We start from the raw sequence: 17,237 nt of genomic DNA on the forward strand, positions 1-17,237 counted from the left end.
TGGTGAGTGTCAACTAACCGAAAGCATCACCAGGTAACCCATGCACTTCCACTCACGCTAAAAAAATTAAATTCCCTCACATTTTTAGTTTGAATAGGAAAAAATTATGCCTGCCTTTTGATATAAGTGGTTTTCAAAATGGTTCTCAAAATTGTTTTTTTTTTTTAATGTTTTATAAAACAAAAATTCATTTAAAAATCATATTTTTTGTTTTTAAGAATAAAAATTTATTTTCTTTTTTTAGTTATTATTTGTGTTTTTTATGTTTCTTTATTCTAGAGAATAGAAAATGTTTTTTGAAAACAATTACGAGGCCTATATATTTTTAGCAATTTTATTATCTTGTAAAAAAATGGTAAAAGATATTATGCTTTTGTATCTTTCTCAATCCAAAAACAATAATTTCGTATAAATTTGTGTAAAAGATTCTTATATTACCCGTGTTTGATTTCTGAAAAAAAGAAAATCCAAAAAAAAAATTTGAAAAACTTAAATTAATCAATACTTTTCATTTAATTTATTTTTATTTTTCAATAATTTAAATATACAAAAAACTTTACCTAATTTTAGTTATATTCATTTTTTATCTTTTCTATGATAAATTCAATATGATAAAATTATTTTTTATCAATTTTTTTTTTATGCAAACGGGATGGGCCAAGAAGCCTTTTTGTTGCAATTATTTTTTAAAAAAAAATAAACATTAAATTATATACTATATTATTTTTAAACAATTTATATAAAAATATAAATATTATAAGAAAACTTCTACTCTCGAACACCGAGCCCAATAATACCCCTTTCCCCACCTTGATAGGTTTTTTAGCCATTTCTAGCAAAGCATTGAAGTTTTGATTTCTTACCTGCCCTCGATTCGTTGACCTTTTCTTGTACTTACATTACCCCTAAACAAAAACTGAGTACCGTTTGACAATGACCAACAATAATTTGATGACTAAATTAATTCAAGGGATAAGTTGTGATTCTGCGCCATGGACTCATGTTTTTTAATTACAATCAATTTTATGTACCGATAAGTAAGGCATGATTTCAATAAATTAAAATTATAATACAAGTGTGATTGAATTTCAAATGTTCAATGTACTTACACCCAAATATTACCATCAAATAAGAAATGATGAGGCAGTAGATTACAAAAATGCCCCTACTCTATGGTCAAAACAGAGCACTCTGTGCCTATCTGCCATGCCAACCAATTTTGCTTCGTCCAATCGGCTAGGAAATGATAGAGAGACGCTCTGTGACACGGGTAAGCTCCGTTTTTTCTTTCAAAATTACTGCAAATATATAATATAAAATAAATACATTTTTTCTCATATTTATTTATTATAAATATGCATATTGAAATTATAGTTTTAACATTATAGCTGAAACTTGCTTATTTTAAAAAATAAAATTTTTTTTATTATAAATCTAAATTTATGATTAAAAAATAACTAAACAAATTTATAAAATATAAATTTTTTTTATATTATGTTATTCGTTATATGAAAATAATATATATATATATATATATATATATATATATATATATATATATATATATATATATATATTTTAATCATGAATAGATTAAACAAATAAAAATCTATATTTTTAAAATTATAAAATATTCTAATATAGTATCATTTTTATTTTAAATTTTATTTTATTTTATTTTTTATTTATTTTACAAATTAAATATAAAACATAACATAACATATCTCATTAAATGTACTGATTTAAGATTTAAGAACATCATATAAAAATCATATTCTGTTATATGAATATGTTATTCAGGTTTGGTTTTTTTCAAACACTCTCAATCTTGAACTTAAAAATGATATTTTGTAGTTTTTAAAACATGCTCATCATAAAAAACGGATATGGTCGTTGGTGTTAGTATCTCTTGACTTAAAATATAAATCTAAATAATTAATTATTAAATAAGTATTAGATGGTGTTTATGTAATTTGCATGACAAGTACTATTTAATAATTAAGTTGAATTAAATTTTGTTTGAATCAATATGATTAATATCCTAACTTAATGTACTTGTGACTCAATGTATTCATTTAAAATTAAATTTCAAATAAGTAACATATTAGTTAAATAAATTATAATTAAATTTATTAATTGCAGGTTGAATGTGTTGATATGAGTAAAATTTATGTTATGGACAGATAACTCACTAGACTATTAAACATCGACACAAATTTACCTCAAGTTTGATTATACTCAATCGAAACTCAAAAAAAAAAAAAAAAGTTGAATTTGAATTATAATGACAAATTATATCAAACGCGGCTACCCCATGAATCTAACAAAAAAAAGTCTAAAGATATGTATCTCTAAATGATAAATTTTACACTTAATTGAAATCCTTCCAATTAGATGATCCATTAATCCAACTAGTGGAGAATTATAAATGCATCTATTAGAGCAACTAAACTAAAAGGATTATCAAAATTAGTTCAAATGAAAGAAAAAATATGTTGATAAATGAATTCTAATTTGTTGAATATTGCTTATCAAATCTTGCTTTATAAATTGGTTTGATCTTATAGTTCAAATAATCTCATACCATGAAATATCTAGAATAATAGTAATTAGTGAAATAAAAATATTTGTGCCAACTACAACATGTTTGATTTGAATTATATCAACAAATTATATCAAATTTTGCTTTTTAATTTTACATATACGGATGAGAATTTTAAAAAGTTTGTTTTGGAAGTTACTAGAAAATAAACCTAAAAAAAAAACTAAATTGAATAAAAAAATGTGAAAATAATAATAAAATAACATAAACAAAATCTAACACATGAAATTTACTAGTTCCCAAAACATACTATCTCTATAAACCTATTGCAATTATTCGCTATAAGGAGAAAAACAATCACAAATGTTTAGAAAACACTTACTTCTTACAAACCCGAAACCGATTACACAAAAAATAAATAAAATTATCTAAGACAACTTCACTTTTTCACTTTTATTATCACGTTTTCATGTAGAACCAAATATATGAATGATTATTTTGATTTGGTTTGCATGTTATTATCAACCCATTTACTTCATAATTCCCTTATCTAACATTCTTTATATATGTTGTACATGTACACATAGGATTACGAGATTCTCCTTACGTATTTCTGTGTGCTAAAAATCAAAGACTTTTCTGACTAATAGAAGTAGTTAGTTTTTATAATAAAGGTTTTTGTCAAATGTATTTAAAAAATAGTGGGAATATGAAAAGTATTTTAAAATCTTTTTATATTGTACATAGAAGTATAAAATGTTGATACATTGTTATATCATCTTTGCTACTCGCTTGGATAATCTTAGTGATTTTTTTTTTTAAATTAAAAACTTTATATAGAACCATAACATCTTAAAAAAATATTTGTTTTTGTGTTGATAATAAATTTTAAAATTTGAGGTAATAAAAAGGTTTAAATACCTCAATTTCTTTTACATATTTTTTAAAAATAATTGTTTTTGAAGCGTAAGCTTGTTATTATTATTTTATTATTTTAAACTAAAAACTAAAAAAATTATATAAATATATAAAATAATTAAAAATAAAACATTATATATAATTTAAAAAAAACAAGTTAAAAATACTTAGTTATCAAACAAACTTTTATTTTACAAAACATCAAAATTTTAAAAATATTTTCTTATTTTTAAAATTTGAAATCGGCAGCAAGAGTCTCCATTTTGCTCCATAGACTTCAGCTCCACCATAAAAGAAATGTGTAATGGTAGAATGGGCTACAGCATTAAGAAGGTGTCTCACATCGGTCGTTTCGGGAGGGATATTTTTTTGAAAAAAAAAATAATAATTAGTGTAGTGAAACTCAAAGAAAGGGTCAGCTCTGCTCTGCTGCAGAAACTTCCAAACCCAATAGAAAAAAAGCAGTGGTGGCAATCTTTTTTCTCTCCTTTCATGTTTGCTTTGGTCCACCCTTGTTTCTTTCGCTTCTTTGTACTTAAACACCTTGTGGGTCTCCTTCATCTTTTGCTCCACATCTTTTTTTTTAAATAAATAAATACTAAAAAAAAAATACAACCATAGTGATACTTTTAACCATTTAAATCACTTTAATAGCAAGGGTTGTGAATATATATATATATATATATATATATACACACACTTTTATATAAAAATAATTATAAAATAAAATTCTTTAAAAATAATTCAAATTTGATATATTTATGTGTCTAAAATAATCAAAAATAGTATCTGTGTTATTAAAAATTAGTACTTGAATTATTAAAGGTAGTACGTTTGATCAAAAAACCGTATAGAGTACTAATTATTTTTAAATAATTATTTTATATTTGTATTTTATAAACTTAAATTTATATTTTATGATTTGTTTTATAAGTGTACGAAAACATGCTTGTATGAATTTTATAAGCTCGTATTTCTATTTTATTTTAATTTTAAACACACAAATTTTATCGTGTGCCTCCTACTTTCATGGAATAACACTGGGCTTTTGTGTTGTACGAGCCAAAAAACATTTTGTAAATCAAAATTTTGATAGCATGATGACTTATAGATTTAAACAACAAATTTTAGATAGCCCATATTTGAAATGATTTTGTATTGATTTTACTTCAAAACTAAAGTCCAAATTCAAATCATAATTTTCAAAAATATAATAATGATATAAGCTTGATATAACATTGCTTTAGCGTGTTTGGCAATAATTATAAAAAATGTTTTTTTTCTATTTTAAATTAAGTTGTCTAACAATATTTGATATAAGTTTGATATAACATCTCTTTATTCTATGAGTTTGTTTGGCAATAATTATAAAAAAATGCTTTTAGTTTATTTTTTTTTTTTAAATTAAGTTGTCTAGCAAAATTTATAATTTTTTTTTAAATTTTTTAAAAACACTTATATTTTTAAAAAAATCTCTTATAACATCTAATTCGTTGTATTTTTTTATTTTATAAAATAATACAATAATTTATCAAGACAAGTAAGAAGAGGGAAAAAACCAAAATTAGGTAATCAAATCCAAACAAACCCCTCCTATTTTTTAATGCAATAAATCATCATTTATAAAAATAAAAGTAATTAAATCCAAGGAGTTGAACCAAAACCTTGGATCACATAGAGGACACTGAATCCATATTTAATCATCCATGAATGGCCTCTACCATACAAATAAATAGGATAGTATTTATTATTAAAGGAGGAGGATATTGTAGGTTAACCGTTAGAGGAAGGTTTGTAGTTTTAATTGGGGAAAAAAAATTGATGGGTCCACAAATCTTAAATATTCTCATTCAATGGGCACGTGACTGGGAACATTTGTTGTTGAGCCCATTTTCATGCAACAACGCTTTGCATGTGACTTCTGGCCCCGCCATCTTTCTCTCCTATTTAATATTTTAGGAGATATTTTATTTATTTTTACAAATAAATATTAATGGGATTTCTCCAGTGCCAAGTTGGCATCTCATGCATCCCACGTTGCACTGCTTCCGTTTGCGTATGCCTTGGGGTTTCAACACGTGGTGGACCTCACCCTCTTTTCATGCTGACGTGGCAACCAAGAATTCGTGGGTGGGTTTTAATGTCCTTTATTTATATCTTAATACATTATTATCTTTATCGTAAAAAAAAGTTAAGCAATTTTAATGGAGGCATTTTCGATTAGTAATAATATAAAGAATTAATTACTTTAAAGGGCTCCAAATTTATAAATATAACTTTTCACATTTTTTGCTTTAAAAAATAATTTATTTTTAATATAAATGTTCCTTATTATTTAAAGTATATACGTATCGATTTTTAATATAAATGTTATTTTTACAATAAGATAACAAAAACATTTTTGTCCAAATTAAACCAAAAGATGATGAAATATTAAATTTCAAAAAATGAGTTTTTAAATTAAATAACCCTAATATGAACATCGTTCTAAAATAAAAATATCATCAAAAAATGAAAAACATAATGTATAATGTATAATATATATATATATATATATATATATATATATAATATTATGTAGATATTATTTACTTTCAGTAAATTTTATTATCTATTTGATATGAGATATCATAAATCATCTCATATATAATGTTTTTGTCGTGTCTCGTAATATTATGGGATTAAACAAATAAATCTCTATATTAAAATTAAATATAACATTTTTGTTGTGTTTCTTAATATTAAGGGATTAAATGGACGGATATCTCTCACAAGATTAAGTAAATTCATACATCAAGATTAGAGATTAGTATTGATATAATTTATAATGTCATTTATTACTATATACTCTTTTTTAAATTACATATACTTTTTCTTATATCATATTTTTCATAATAATAATATTTTGATTATATATTTATAGTTATTAATTATTGATTTCATTGTACCACCCTTGAATTAGGATTAGATTATATTATTTAAATGGTAACAGCCTATTAGACTATTAAGCAATATATATATATATATATAATATTAGTGATTTTCTAAAATTTATTTTAATCGTACGGCATTCCCATTTGAGATAGACCCGAGTTTTTCTCGATTTGCTCAACCGCATCGTTACAGCCATCGCAATCAGTCGAGAAGCACAAACCATGTGTACCTCCACAGGTAAGGCAACCACTCCCAAGATATGACGTGGCAACCACCGGTTGGTCCTCCAATAAGAGAGATGTTCCTTCGGAAGGAGCATTCTATAATCCAAGGGAACATTATAAACTAATATTTATAAAAAACAAAAAGGGACAGTTAAATTATTTAAATTACGGTCCGTGCCCTTTCGGATAATAAAAACATGGACAAGGGGGTGAAAGCGACATTTCGACATTGACACTAACGGCGTGAAACGACGCCGTCATCCAGTCATAACGGTGGCAGGCTTTATAGATGGGTGGGGCCCGACGACGTCAGTCGTCAGAATAAGAGACGAGGCCAATGTCCTTCCCGAGGTGAAAGGCGGAAAAGGGAGAGAAGGGTAAAATTATAATTGACGGACGTTAAAGGGGAGGCGTCAGAGTACGGGTGGGCTGTGGGCCCCCAAGCCCAGATCCAATTGCTGTCCTTTGCTTCCCATTAGTCACTGGCCCATAGATATATATACATACACGCACATCTCTTTCTTTATAATAATAATAATAATAATAATGAAGAATTTTTTATGTGTATGAATTATGATTGGGAAAAGGCTTCACTTTTTTTGAGAATCTTTCATGAACCACTTTGACTATGGTTCAGTGTTTAATAAATGATTCATGAGCGACATTCAATTGGAGCTAATGTCCTATTGGGTTCATAAATTAAAAAAAATATTTTTAAAATAATTATTTAATTAAGAATATATATCATGTAGCGAGCACCACCTGAGGGTACTCAAGAATGATAACTACTGGGCGTAAAAGTAATAAACAGGAAATGATAGAGTAAAATTTTAAAAATAAAAAATAATAATTTATATATATTATTACTTCCTTGTCAACTCGTAAAGGATTATTACCTGCTTCGGCTCTGCAACGAAAGAGAAAGCGAGTGGTAATTCAGAAGAGAAAGTGAGAGAAAATGCGAGTAATGAGAAAAGAAAGTATTATAGAGAGAGAGAAATGCTAGGCCTAGAGAGAGAAGAAAGTCAGTGAACTCTGTGTGTGTGGTGTCTTGCTTTGCTTAGTTGGTTTTTTTGGGTAGGCTCAGTGTCATTTGTTGTTGTTGCAGGGGCTTGGCAGATGCGTGTTTTTTTATCTTTTTATCCGCTGTATGATTCAATCTATAATTTATTTGTGTATTTTTTATCTGTCTGAAAATGGGTTTGTAGTGGTGATGCTGAATGTCTAGTGTATATTCAGAGTGGTCTTTCCCTGCAACTTCGATGTGATGTAACAAGGAAGCTCGAAAAAATCGAAATAATTGAAAGGCAAAAGGAGAGGAAAAAAATTATCTGTTGTCTCTCTCTTTATCTGTGCAACGGGTCGTTTCCATGTCGGTGACTCCGGGAAGAGGAGGTAAGGGGAGGTCTCCTCTTCTTCTTCTTTTAAGTGCGTGTACGGACTCAGGCTGCTCAGCTGTGGTCGTGGAATCAAAGCTTCCATTTCGAGAACTTGCTTCTCTGTCCTAGCTTTTTTTTGTTTTTTTTTTCATTGTTTTTTTGGTTGTTTGGGCTTCAATGGTGGTTGGGTTGGGTGAGGAATGAGGTGGTTTGCGAGGTCATCGATGGCATTTCGCTTTGGGTTCGTTCTTCTGTGCTTTCTCCTCTGTTTGGCGTTCGGTTCTGTGGTTTCCGACGACGGTGAGTGCTTGCTTGGTTGCTGAGAAAGTGTAGGAAACACGGAAATAATCTTATGCTTTTGTTTTTTGCAAATGTTAGATTCTTCATAACTATAACTATTTTTTCTTCTGTTTTCCTTGGTTTTCTAGGAAACCAGGCAGACTATAGCCTTCTAATCCTCTGCGTCTTCTATTTCGGTCTCCATTCTTTATAGAATGTTTTGCGGAGTTCGATATTTTTCTAAAATATTTCACTTATTATTTATTGATTTTCCATTTTTTTAATGTATAAATCTCAAGCTTCTGCATGCTACAAGTAACAAGCATGATTAAAGTACTTTTTTTTTTTTTTTGCTTTGAAGTGAGATTCAAAGTATTTTTTATGCTTTTAAAAGCAGAAGTACTTAAATGCAGAATCTGAATCACCATTGGTGGGGTGGATATCTGTTTCTGCTTTGGGTTTTAGAGTGTGGTTGAGTTTTTGAGACTGAAGTTTAGGGTATTGGGTGAGTAATGAAGTAGTAGGGTTTTTGAATCATATATAGGGTTTGATTTTGGGTGATTTGATGGTGTGTTCACAGTAACCTAACTATTATTTTTTTGTTTTGTTTGTCAAAGGGGCGACACTGTTGGAGATAAAGAAGTCATTTAGGGATGTTGACAATGTTCTATATGACTGGACTGATTCACCATCTTCAGACTACTGTGTTTGGAGAGGTGTATCTTGTGATAATGTTACCTTCAATGTTATTGCACTGTAAGCCATGTCCTCCTGCTCTCTTTTCTTTTCTTTTCTTTTTTTGTCTTTCTTGTTTGTATTTTAAAATGCCATTTAATTTTGTAAGTTTTGTAATCCATGTATGTGATTAAATTCTTGTAAGTTTATTGATATTCAGGTTTTGATTTTTTATTTTTTATTTGCAAACATTTTAGTAATCTCTCAGGGTTGAATCTTGATGGGGAAATCTCACCTGCAATAGGAGATCTCAAGGGGCTACTCTCTGTGTACTGATCTTTAAGCTCTCTTTGTTATCATTTTTATCAGTGTGAGTCATTTAAGAGTAATTGTTATTACTATGTTTTGTTTAATTAGTGATCTGAGGGGGAATCGGCTCTCCGGGCAAATCCCAGATGAGATCGGTGACTGTTCTTCGATGAGCAGCCTGTAAGTTTTTCTTAGGAAGATATGCACTTGGTTTATCATATTAGCATCTGAAGATGTAGATGCTTCTAGGTGTAATTTATCTCTGCGAACCTGCAATTTGGTTGAATTTTGATTAATTTATGCCATCAGGGATTTGTCGTTCAATGAGCTGTATGGGGATATACCATTTTCCATTTCAAAGTTGAAACAACTAGAACAACTGTAAGCTTCATTACTAACGCTTTTTGTTTGTGTGTCTGGGTCCTGGATTTATTGGTTCTCCTTTTTCTAATGGTTTGACATACATGGGCTTTCAGAGTTTTGAAGAATAATCAGCTGATTGGACCAATTCCTTCAACATTGTCCCAAATTCCAAACTTGAAAATTTTGTAAGTTTCCATTTCCACCTCATCTCCTTTCCTTCTAATTTAATGATGTAATGTCTTGGGTCATGACTCTTCAAAGCATTGGTTCCAGGGATCTGGCACAGAATAGATTGAGTGGAGAAATACCCAGGCTTATATACTGGAATGAAGTTTTGCAGTATCTGTGAGTATACCCATATTTGATGATATCAAACTCTTTTTCACTCTATGATGTTGTACTCTGTAAATCGATATTGAGCTCGAGAATTATGTTTCAATTTAGTGGGCTGCGAGGAAACAATTTGGTTGGTACTTTGTCTCCTGATATGTGCCAGTTGACTGGGTTGTGGTATTTGTAAGTTTTCGATACCTTTACCTTTCCCTCCTAGAACCCATCCTCAGTTTTTTCATTTATTGAAAATACTTGAGGGCTTTTCCCAATCTATTTTTCTCTACCATTTGCAGTGATGTAAGAAACAACAGTTTGACTGGCACCATTCCACAGAATATTGGCAACTGTACTGCCTTCCAGGTCTTGTACGTGCTTCTTACCCAGTGAAGGCCAAATCGTTGAAATCTGTTAACTTGGTTATAATTCAGAATTGTTTTTTCTCTTTTGAATGGTAGGGACTTGTCCTACAACCGGCTAACAGGAGAGATTCCTTTCAATATTGGGTTCCTGCAAGTAGCTACATTGTATGTGCATTGAACTTCCTTGAATATCTTAAAAAGTGTTGTACTATTTCAGTGCTTGGAGGAACTTTCTCTTATTAATTGCTCGAACCCAAATTTTTATCTCCTAGATCCTTGCAAGGTAACCAGCTTTCAGGGCAAATCCCATCAGTGATTGGTCTCATGCAGGCTCTTGCTGTCTTGTAAGTTATCCAAAAGCTTAATGTGCTTATTCTAAGTGATGTCCATTCTTTCTTTCTATATATACATGTATTTCTGTTTCATTTATTTTTACTTGTTTTACCCAGAGATCTAAGCTGCAACATGTTAAGCGGACCCATCCCTCCTATTCTGGGAAACTTAACTTATACCGAGAAACTGTAAGTACGTCCTCAGCAATTATTACAATATTATTTTTCCTTTGTGGCTATATATGAGTTCTCAAAGATTGTGGTATTTTGATGCATGCAACCAATTGCTGGCATGAAACTTCATTTCATGCAGAATGTGCAGCTACTTTTATCAACTTACATTATTTTGTGCTGAACACATCCAATGCTATAGGTATTTGCATGGTAACAAGTTGGCCGGATCAATCCCCCCAGAGCTCGGGAATATGACAAAACTCCACTACTTGTATGAATGCTTTCCCTATCCCTGTCATTCATTGAACAGTTTCTTTCTTCACCTTTCTGCATGTTAAATATTTGACGAGTGCATTGGAGGCACTTGGAATAATACCAGACTTCTGTTCCATTAATGAGGTTCTGTTTATCTTTTATTAGCCATGAATCAGGGGAAGGTACTCATTGTAGTGTTTAATTCCACCTTTGCAGGGAATTGAATGATAATCATCTCACAGGGTCTATTCCATCAGAACTTGGGAAGCTGACCGACTTGTTTGACCTGTAGGTTTCAAAATTGAAATAGTTTTAGTCTGAGAAATTTCTGCTTATTTTTATATCAAGTTCCAAATACAACTTGTTGCAGAAATGTTGCTAACAACCATCTTGAAGGGCCTATACCTGATAATCTTAGTTCATGTACAAACCTCAACAGCCTGTAAGCATTAAATCCCATTACTTTCTTAAAAATCTTCAGCAACTTGATGGTGATCATTGACCCATTGAATTGATGGCAGCAATGTGCATGGGAACAAATTGAATGGAACTATACCACCTGCATTTGAGAAGCTGGAGAGTATGACATATTTGTGAGTTTCATACTTCTTTCCAACAATCTTTGCTTCACCACTGAAATAAATTCAAGCAAACAAAAGTGCATGTGTACACTTTATATTTTCCATTGTCTGGTTTTGATTCTTAAACTTTGTGAATTTTTATATTGGGTGGACAATGCCTCGACCTCTTTAATCATATGTTCCTGACCATTCACAGAAATCTCTCCTCCAACAATCTTCGAGGCTCCATTCCTATTGAGTTATCTCGGATTGGTAACTTGGACACCTTGTAAGTATTAGTTCTATTTTTTTTTTCCCTCTTCTCTGCTGAAGTTTTAAATTATTTAATAATTATATATATATATATTTTTTGCTCAGGGACATTTCAAATAACAGGATTACTGGCTCCATTCCTTCTTCCCTTGGAGACTTGGAGCATCTTCTAAAACTGTAATTTCCACAGTTAGCTACCTTCCTGTTTTCCAAAGTTTTCTTCTTGCTGATATCTTTTTTTTTCTTGGGTTAGGAATTTAAGCAGGAACCACTTAACTGGATGTATTCCAGCCGAGTTTGGTAATCTAAGGAGTGTTATGGAGATGTAAGAAATATTTAGATGCTGCTACTCTGCATTATTAGGCTTTTTCCATTTGGCAGTTTTGTGATTATGCTTTTGCATTGTAGAGATCTTTCAAATAATCATCTATCAGGAGTGATTCCTCAAGAACTTGGTCAACTTCAGAACATGTTCTTCCTGTAAGTTAAAGTACTTGACCTCCTTTAACTTTGACCATTCTCGTTATTGTGATAAAATTACTGTTTGCCTGAGTATTCTTCTGCTGCAAATGATTATATGATCTAAACAAATCTTCTAATGATGTTGGGTTGAGTTGAGAACCGTAAAACTGCATTTGAACTAAATTTCAATTGAAAATTCCTTGGGCGCAATGTTGATTATTGAACATGGCTCAAGCTACTTATAGAAAACGTAATGTCCTGTTGTTGCCTACTCTTTAATGGCAGGAGGGTTGAAAACAACAATTTATCAGGGGATGTGACATCACTGATCAACTGCCTCAGTCTTACTGTCCTGTCAGTTCACTGTCTACAACTATTTTCTATTTTTCCCACTCTGCTGCTAGCATTTTAAGATGGTCTGATCATATGCTTCCATAACAATTTCAATTTAACTGTATTCCTGCAGGAATGTGTCTTATAACAACCTCGGTGGTGATATTCCTACAAGCAATAACTTCTCAAGATTCTCACCAGACAGGTTAAAAGATTTTTGCTGTATTTTTTTAATCCCTTTGTTTTACTAGGCCAGAAACTCAAAGTTGTGCTTTGCTGTGTCAATATAAAACTGGTTGTTTTGACCTTGTTTTTTTTTCCTTTTTCAAACTTTCAACTGATGTAACCTTTTTCATGCAGTTTCATTGGAAATCCTGGTCTTTGTGGTTATTGGCTTAGTTCTCCATGTCATCAGGCTCATCCAACAGAGCGAGGTAATTATTGACTTGAATCATTTTCCTCACATTTTACATATAATGAGGACTTATGATAAGCCTTCAAATCTCCTGTGAATATGTTTGAAAATGACATGACATGACCTGAAAGTTTGGGTTAGAATTAAGGGACATTGTTTGTACACACAATATACATAAATGTCTTTAAAAAAATTATTTGACATGGAGGCACTGAATTCGATTATTTCTTGAGCTATAGTTGATAATGTGATCATGTCATTTTCTATCGAAAGCCATAGCATGCCTTCGATGCAACAGCATGTGAGAAGTTGATGAGGTTCCTTTCACTTTTTTGTATGTGATGGTCTGTTTTAAAGCATATTCGATGATGGTGTTTGCTTTATCAGTAAGGAAAAAAGAAAGAACACCTATATTGCAAAAGAGAAGTACCTACTTGTAGATTTAGGAATTTCAGTTGCTGATTTTGAGACACAAGCCAATGCTTTCTGTTTTACTTTTATTTTTTCCTTGTTTTGTATGCAGTCGCAATATCTAAAGCAGCTATTCTAGGGATTGCTCTGGGTGCCCTTGTGATTCTTCTCATGATCTTAGTGGCAGCATGTCGGCCACACAATCCAATTCCTTTTCCAGATGGATCACTTGACAAACCAGGTGCCTTGTCTAATGCTGTATAAACCTGTTGGAAATTGAATTGCCATTACTACTGACCGAGGATGGTCAGCCTGTGATTGGGGTTATGTCCAAGCTACCTGGTCATTCGATAAAAATTCCCTTAAAGGAGATTTAACAGTGCACATTTTATTTGATTGGGTATACATCCTTCTTTTTCCAACACCCTTTTGGGTAGTCAAAGAAATGGAACAATCCACAAGATGAGTTGGGTGGTATAAAAGCAACATCAGACTAGGGTGGCTTGTGGCCTGGAAGATAGTTATATCTGTATCCCTTAATATATTTTGAAAAATGTGTTACTATTTTCCCTTTTGAAACTTCTCTCCATCTACTAACTAATGTAGTTTGCTAAACAACAGTTACATACTCAACACCGAAGCTGGTGATCCTTCACATGAATATGGCACTGCATGTGTACGAGGATATCATGAGAATGACGGAAAACTTGAGTGAGAAGTATATAATTGGTTATGGTGCCTCAAGTACAGTGTACAAATGCGTTCTTAAAAACTGCAAGCCAGTGGCTATCAAGAGACTCTACTCTCACAACACACAGTACCTAAAGGAATTCGAGACGGAGCTTGAGACTGTTGGAAGCATCAAACATAGGAATCTGGTCTGTCTACAAGGATATTCCCTGTCCCCTTCTGGGAACCTACTCTTCTATGACTACATGGAAAATGGCAGTCTCTGGGATCTACTTCATGGTAAGTTTAAACTTTCCTGAACAATATGGTGCTCTGCAAGTCTGATCTGAAAAAATATTTATCACTTAAATGGGTGCTAAATGTGTGTCAAGAAGTGTGAGCACATTCTTAAGCTATTCTTGAGATTCCCTATTGAATAGCCATATGGGTCTACTTTCTGCGATTATGATGTTTGATTTTAGAGATACAATTCACAAACTACTGCTTAATATACATAGACTGCATATTCTTCTATCTAATTCCTCATTTTCTATCTTCTTAGGCCCTACAAAGAAGAAAAAGCTTGATTGGGAAACTCGTCTTCAGATTGCACTTGGAGCAGCTCAAGGGCTTGCTTACCTTCACCATGATTGTAGCCCTCGAATAATTCACAGGGATGTCAAGTCATCAAATATTTTGTTGGACAAGGATTTTGAGGCTCATCTCACTGACTTTGGCATTGCCAAGGTTTTATGCTCATCAAAGTCTCATACTTCTACTTACATTATGGGCACCATTGGTTATATAGACCCTGAGTATGCCCGTACTTCACGTCTCACGGAAAAGTCTGATGTCTACAGCTATGGAATTGTTCTACTTGAGCTGCTGACTGGAAGGAAAGCAGTAGACAATGAATCCAATCTCCATCATCTGGTAAATCAATCGCTTTTGGTTTCTACTTGAACCTTCGTGTCTATTGAATTCCATTTAGCATGAGAAATTTTTTATGCTAGACGACAAATGATAGTTAATCGTACTTGAGATGGTCTACCACTCCACATTACAAACTTTTTCATATCTGGGGATTTAAATTTTGAACTGCAACTTGCAATTTGAGAACTATTTGATCTATTATATGATTTTGGTTTTGACCAATCCCATGTATTATTCCTTGCCTTAGATCTTATCCAAAACAACCAACAATGCTGTGATGGAGACTGTTGATCCTGATATCACTGCCACTTGTAAAGATCTTGGAGCGGTAAAGAAAGTGTTTCAGCTGGCCCTTCTATGCACCAAGAAGCAGCCCTCTGATCGGCCCACCATGCACGAAGTGACCCGGGTGCTAGGCAGCCTGGTGCCGGCCACTGCACCAAAACAAATAGCCCTGACCACGACTCCGCCTGCTCCACTTCCATCTACCAAAGTGCCATGCTACATGGACGAGTATGCCAATCTGAAGACCCCTCACATGGTAAATTGCTCATCTATGAGCACCTCAGATGCCCAACTCTTCCTAAAATTTGGTGAAGTAATATCTCAGACAGTGAGTGATGAGGCAGTGCAGTAAAAATAGTCAAAAACTGGGGGAAGCATCTTGTGAGAATGTGGTGGGGGGAGGGGGGGAAGAGGCCTATGTAAGAATCAAAATATGGGAAATTTGTATAAAGATGTGGTACAATTATTGTAGCTGAAAAAAAAAAGGAAAAATGGGACAGCTTTTACTGATAGATTCAAAAGGTGTAGTGTACCTGAGTTCTTGAATGTGTATTGTATTGTGTCAAATTATGGTAGTTGTTTTGGCATATCTGAGTGGGGTCATTGGCAATTAGGGTTTCAGATTCTGTAGAGGGTCTCTTGATAAAGCAATGCATTATATATGTGACTACTGACCAGCAATAATACACTGTGGAGCCTGGCTGGACAATATCTCTTCTGTTTGGATGTTGATGGGTCTTGGTACACTCAGCTTTTCTGATCTGAATCTGTTCTTTTCTCATGGTCTTTTGTGAAGTTGATTGAAGTAACCATAGGGCCTCAAAATTTGGGTAAAAAGGTAGATATCAGTGAGGTTTCTGCAGATCTACTTTTTCATGTTTCTTTTGAACAATGATGGTTTCAGAATAGTAAATTCAATCGTATTGTTTTTATTTATTGAAGGAAATTATTCATGAGGTGGAACATAACAAAATATTCTTGAATTGTGTCTTTAGATATTGAAATAATGATAACATTTTCACTGTGCTAAATTCAAGATTCACTATATAAGGTTTAGAATATGAAAACTAATGGAAGGTGAAAAGAGTAAAAGAAATTCCTATTTTCATATTACACGCATCCACTCACAAGAGTCTAAGGAAATCAAATAACATCTGAAATGATAATTTTTAATGACAACTGAAGTGGACACTCCAGTAACACGGCTGTATAGGATTCCTAAACGGTCGTTATAATGGTAGCTGTGTTCATGGCTTATATAAATTTTATGTGATGTTTGTTTTTTTACTTAATTTTAAATAAAACCTTGATATTTAAGAGTATTAAATATTAGATTGTTTGTTTTTGTAGAATTTTATTTATATTAAATATTAAAAAATTAAAAAAAAATTCAATATGTTATTTTTTTCTACATATTTTAACTTTTTTTATTTAGTAAAAAGTTTATAATAAGTCATAAAAAAAACTAAAAAAACAAATAACCTAAGTTCTAAAATCAAATTACTCTCAGCAAAGAGCAAAAAAAATAAACATCCTTTTAGAAAATATTTTCAGTTACAAAACCGAACCAATGAGGACATAACACGTGGATGATTCTGCAAATATATATGCATATGGGAATATTCTGGAAAAGCCTATTGATCTCTAGGTACCCTAACCCTAGCCCGACTCGCCCGAAGCTTTCAGGCCGGAGGTGGACCCTAACCCAATCCAATCCCACTAGAAATAGGCTTGAGTTGATTTTTAAAGCCTGAGATTTCCTTCTAGGATTGGGCTTGGGGTGATGTTTTAAGCCTGCATCACACGAGCATTAAAACCCA

General features: G+C 31.9%; 1 protein-coding gene across 1 annotated transcript; it reads left to right on the forward strand.

Moving 5' to 3' along the window:
* The first annotated feature begins 7,513 nt into the window (after positions 1-7,513).
* LOC100259283 (LRR receptor-like serine/threonine-protein kinase ERECTA) lies at positions 7,514-16,143 on the forward strand. Its single transcript, XM_002280033.4, has 27 exons — positions 7,514-8,297; positions 8,894-9,032; positions 9,209-9,280; positions 9,369-9,440; positions 9,570-9,641; positions 9,737-9,808; positions 9,897-9,968; positions 10,068-10,139; positions 10,250-10,321; positions 10,412-10,480; positions 10,588-10,659; positions 10,765-10,836; positions 11,021-11,092; positions 11,293-11,364; positions 11,447-11,518; positions 11,598-11,669; positions 11,854-11,925; positions 12,015-12,086; positions 12,163-12,234; positions 12,318-12,389; positions 12,657-12,725; positions 12,838-12,909; positions 13,065-13,138; positions 13,643-13,771; positions 14,152-14,499; positions 14,762-15,132; positions 15,380-16,143. The coding sequence occupies exons 1-27, from the start codon at positions 8,198-8,200 to the stop codon at positions 15,767-15,769; spliced, it is 2,985 nt and encodes a 994-aa protein (XP_002280069.2). The 5' UTR covers positions 7,514-8,197; the 3' UTR covers positions 15,770-16,143.
* The last annotated feature ends 1,094 nt before the right edge of the window (positions 16,144-17,237 follow it).

The sequence above is a fragment of the Vitis vinifera genome, chromosome 4 (genome assembly GCF_030704535.1).
Source record: "Vitis vinifera cultivar Pinot Noir 40024 chromosome 4, ASM3070453v1".
NCBI classification, from domain to species: Eukaryota; Viridiplantae; Streptophyta; class Magnoliopsida; order Vitales; family Vitaceae; genus Vitis; species Vitis vinifera.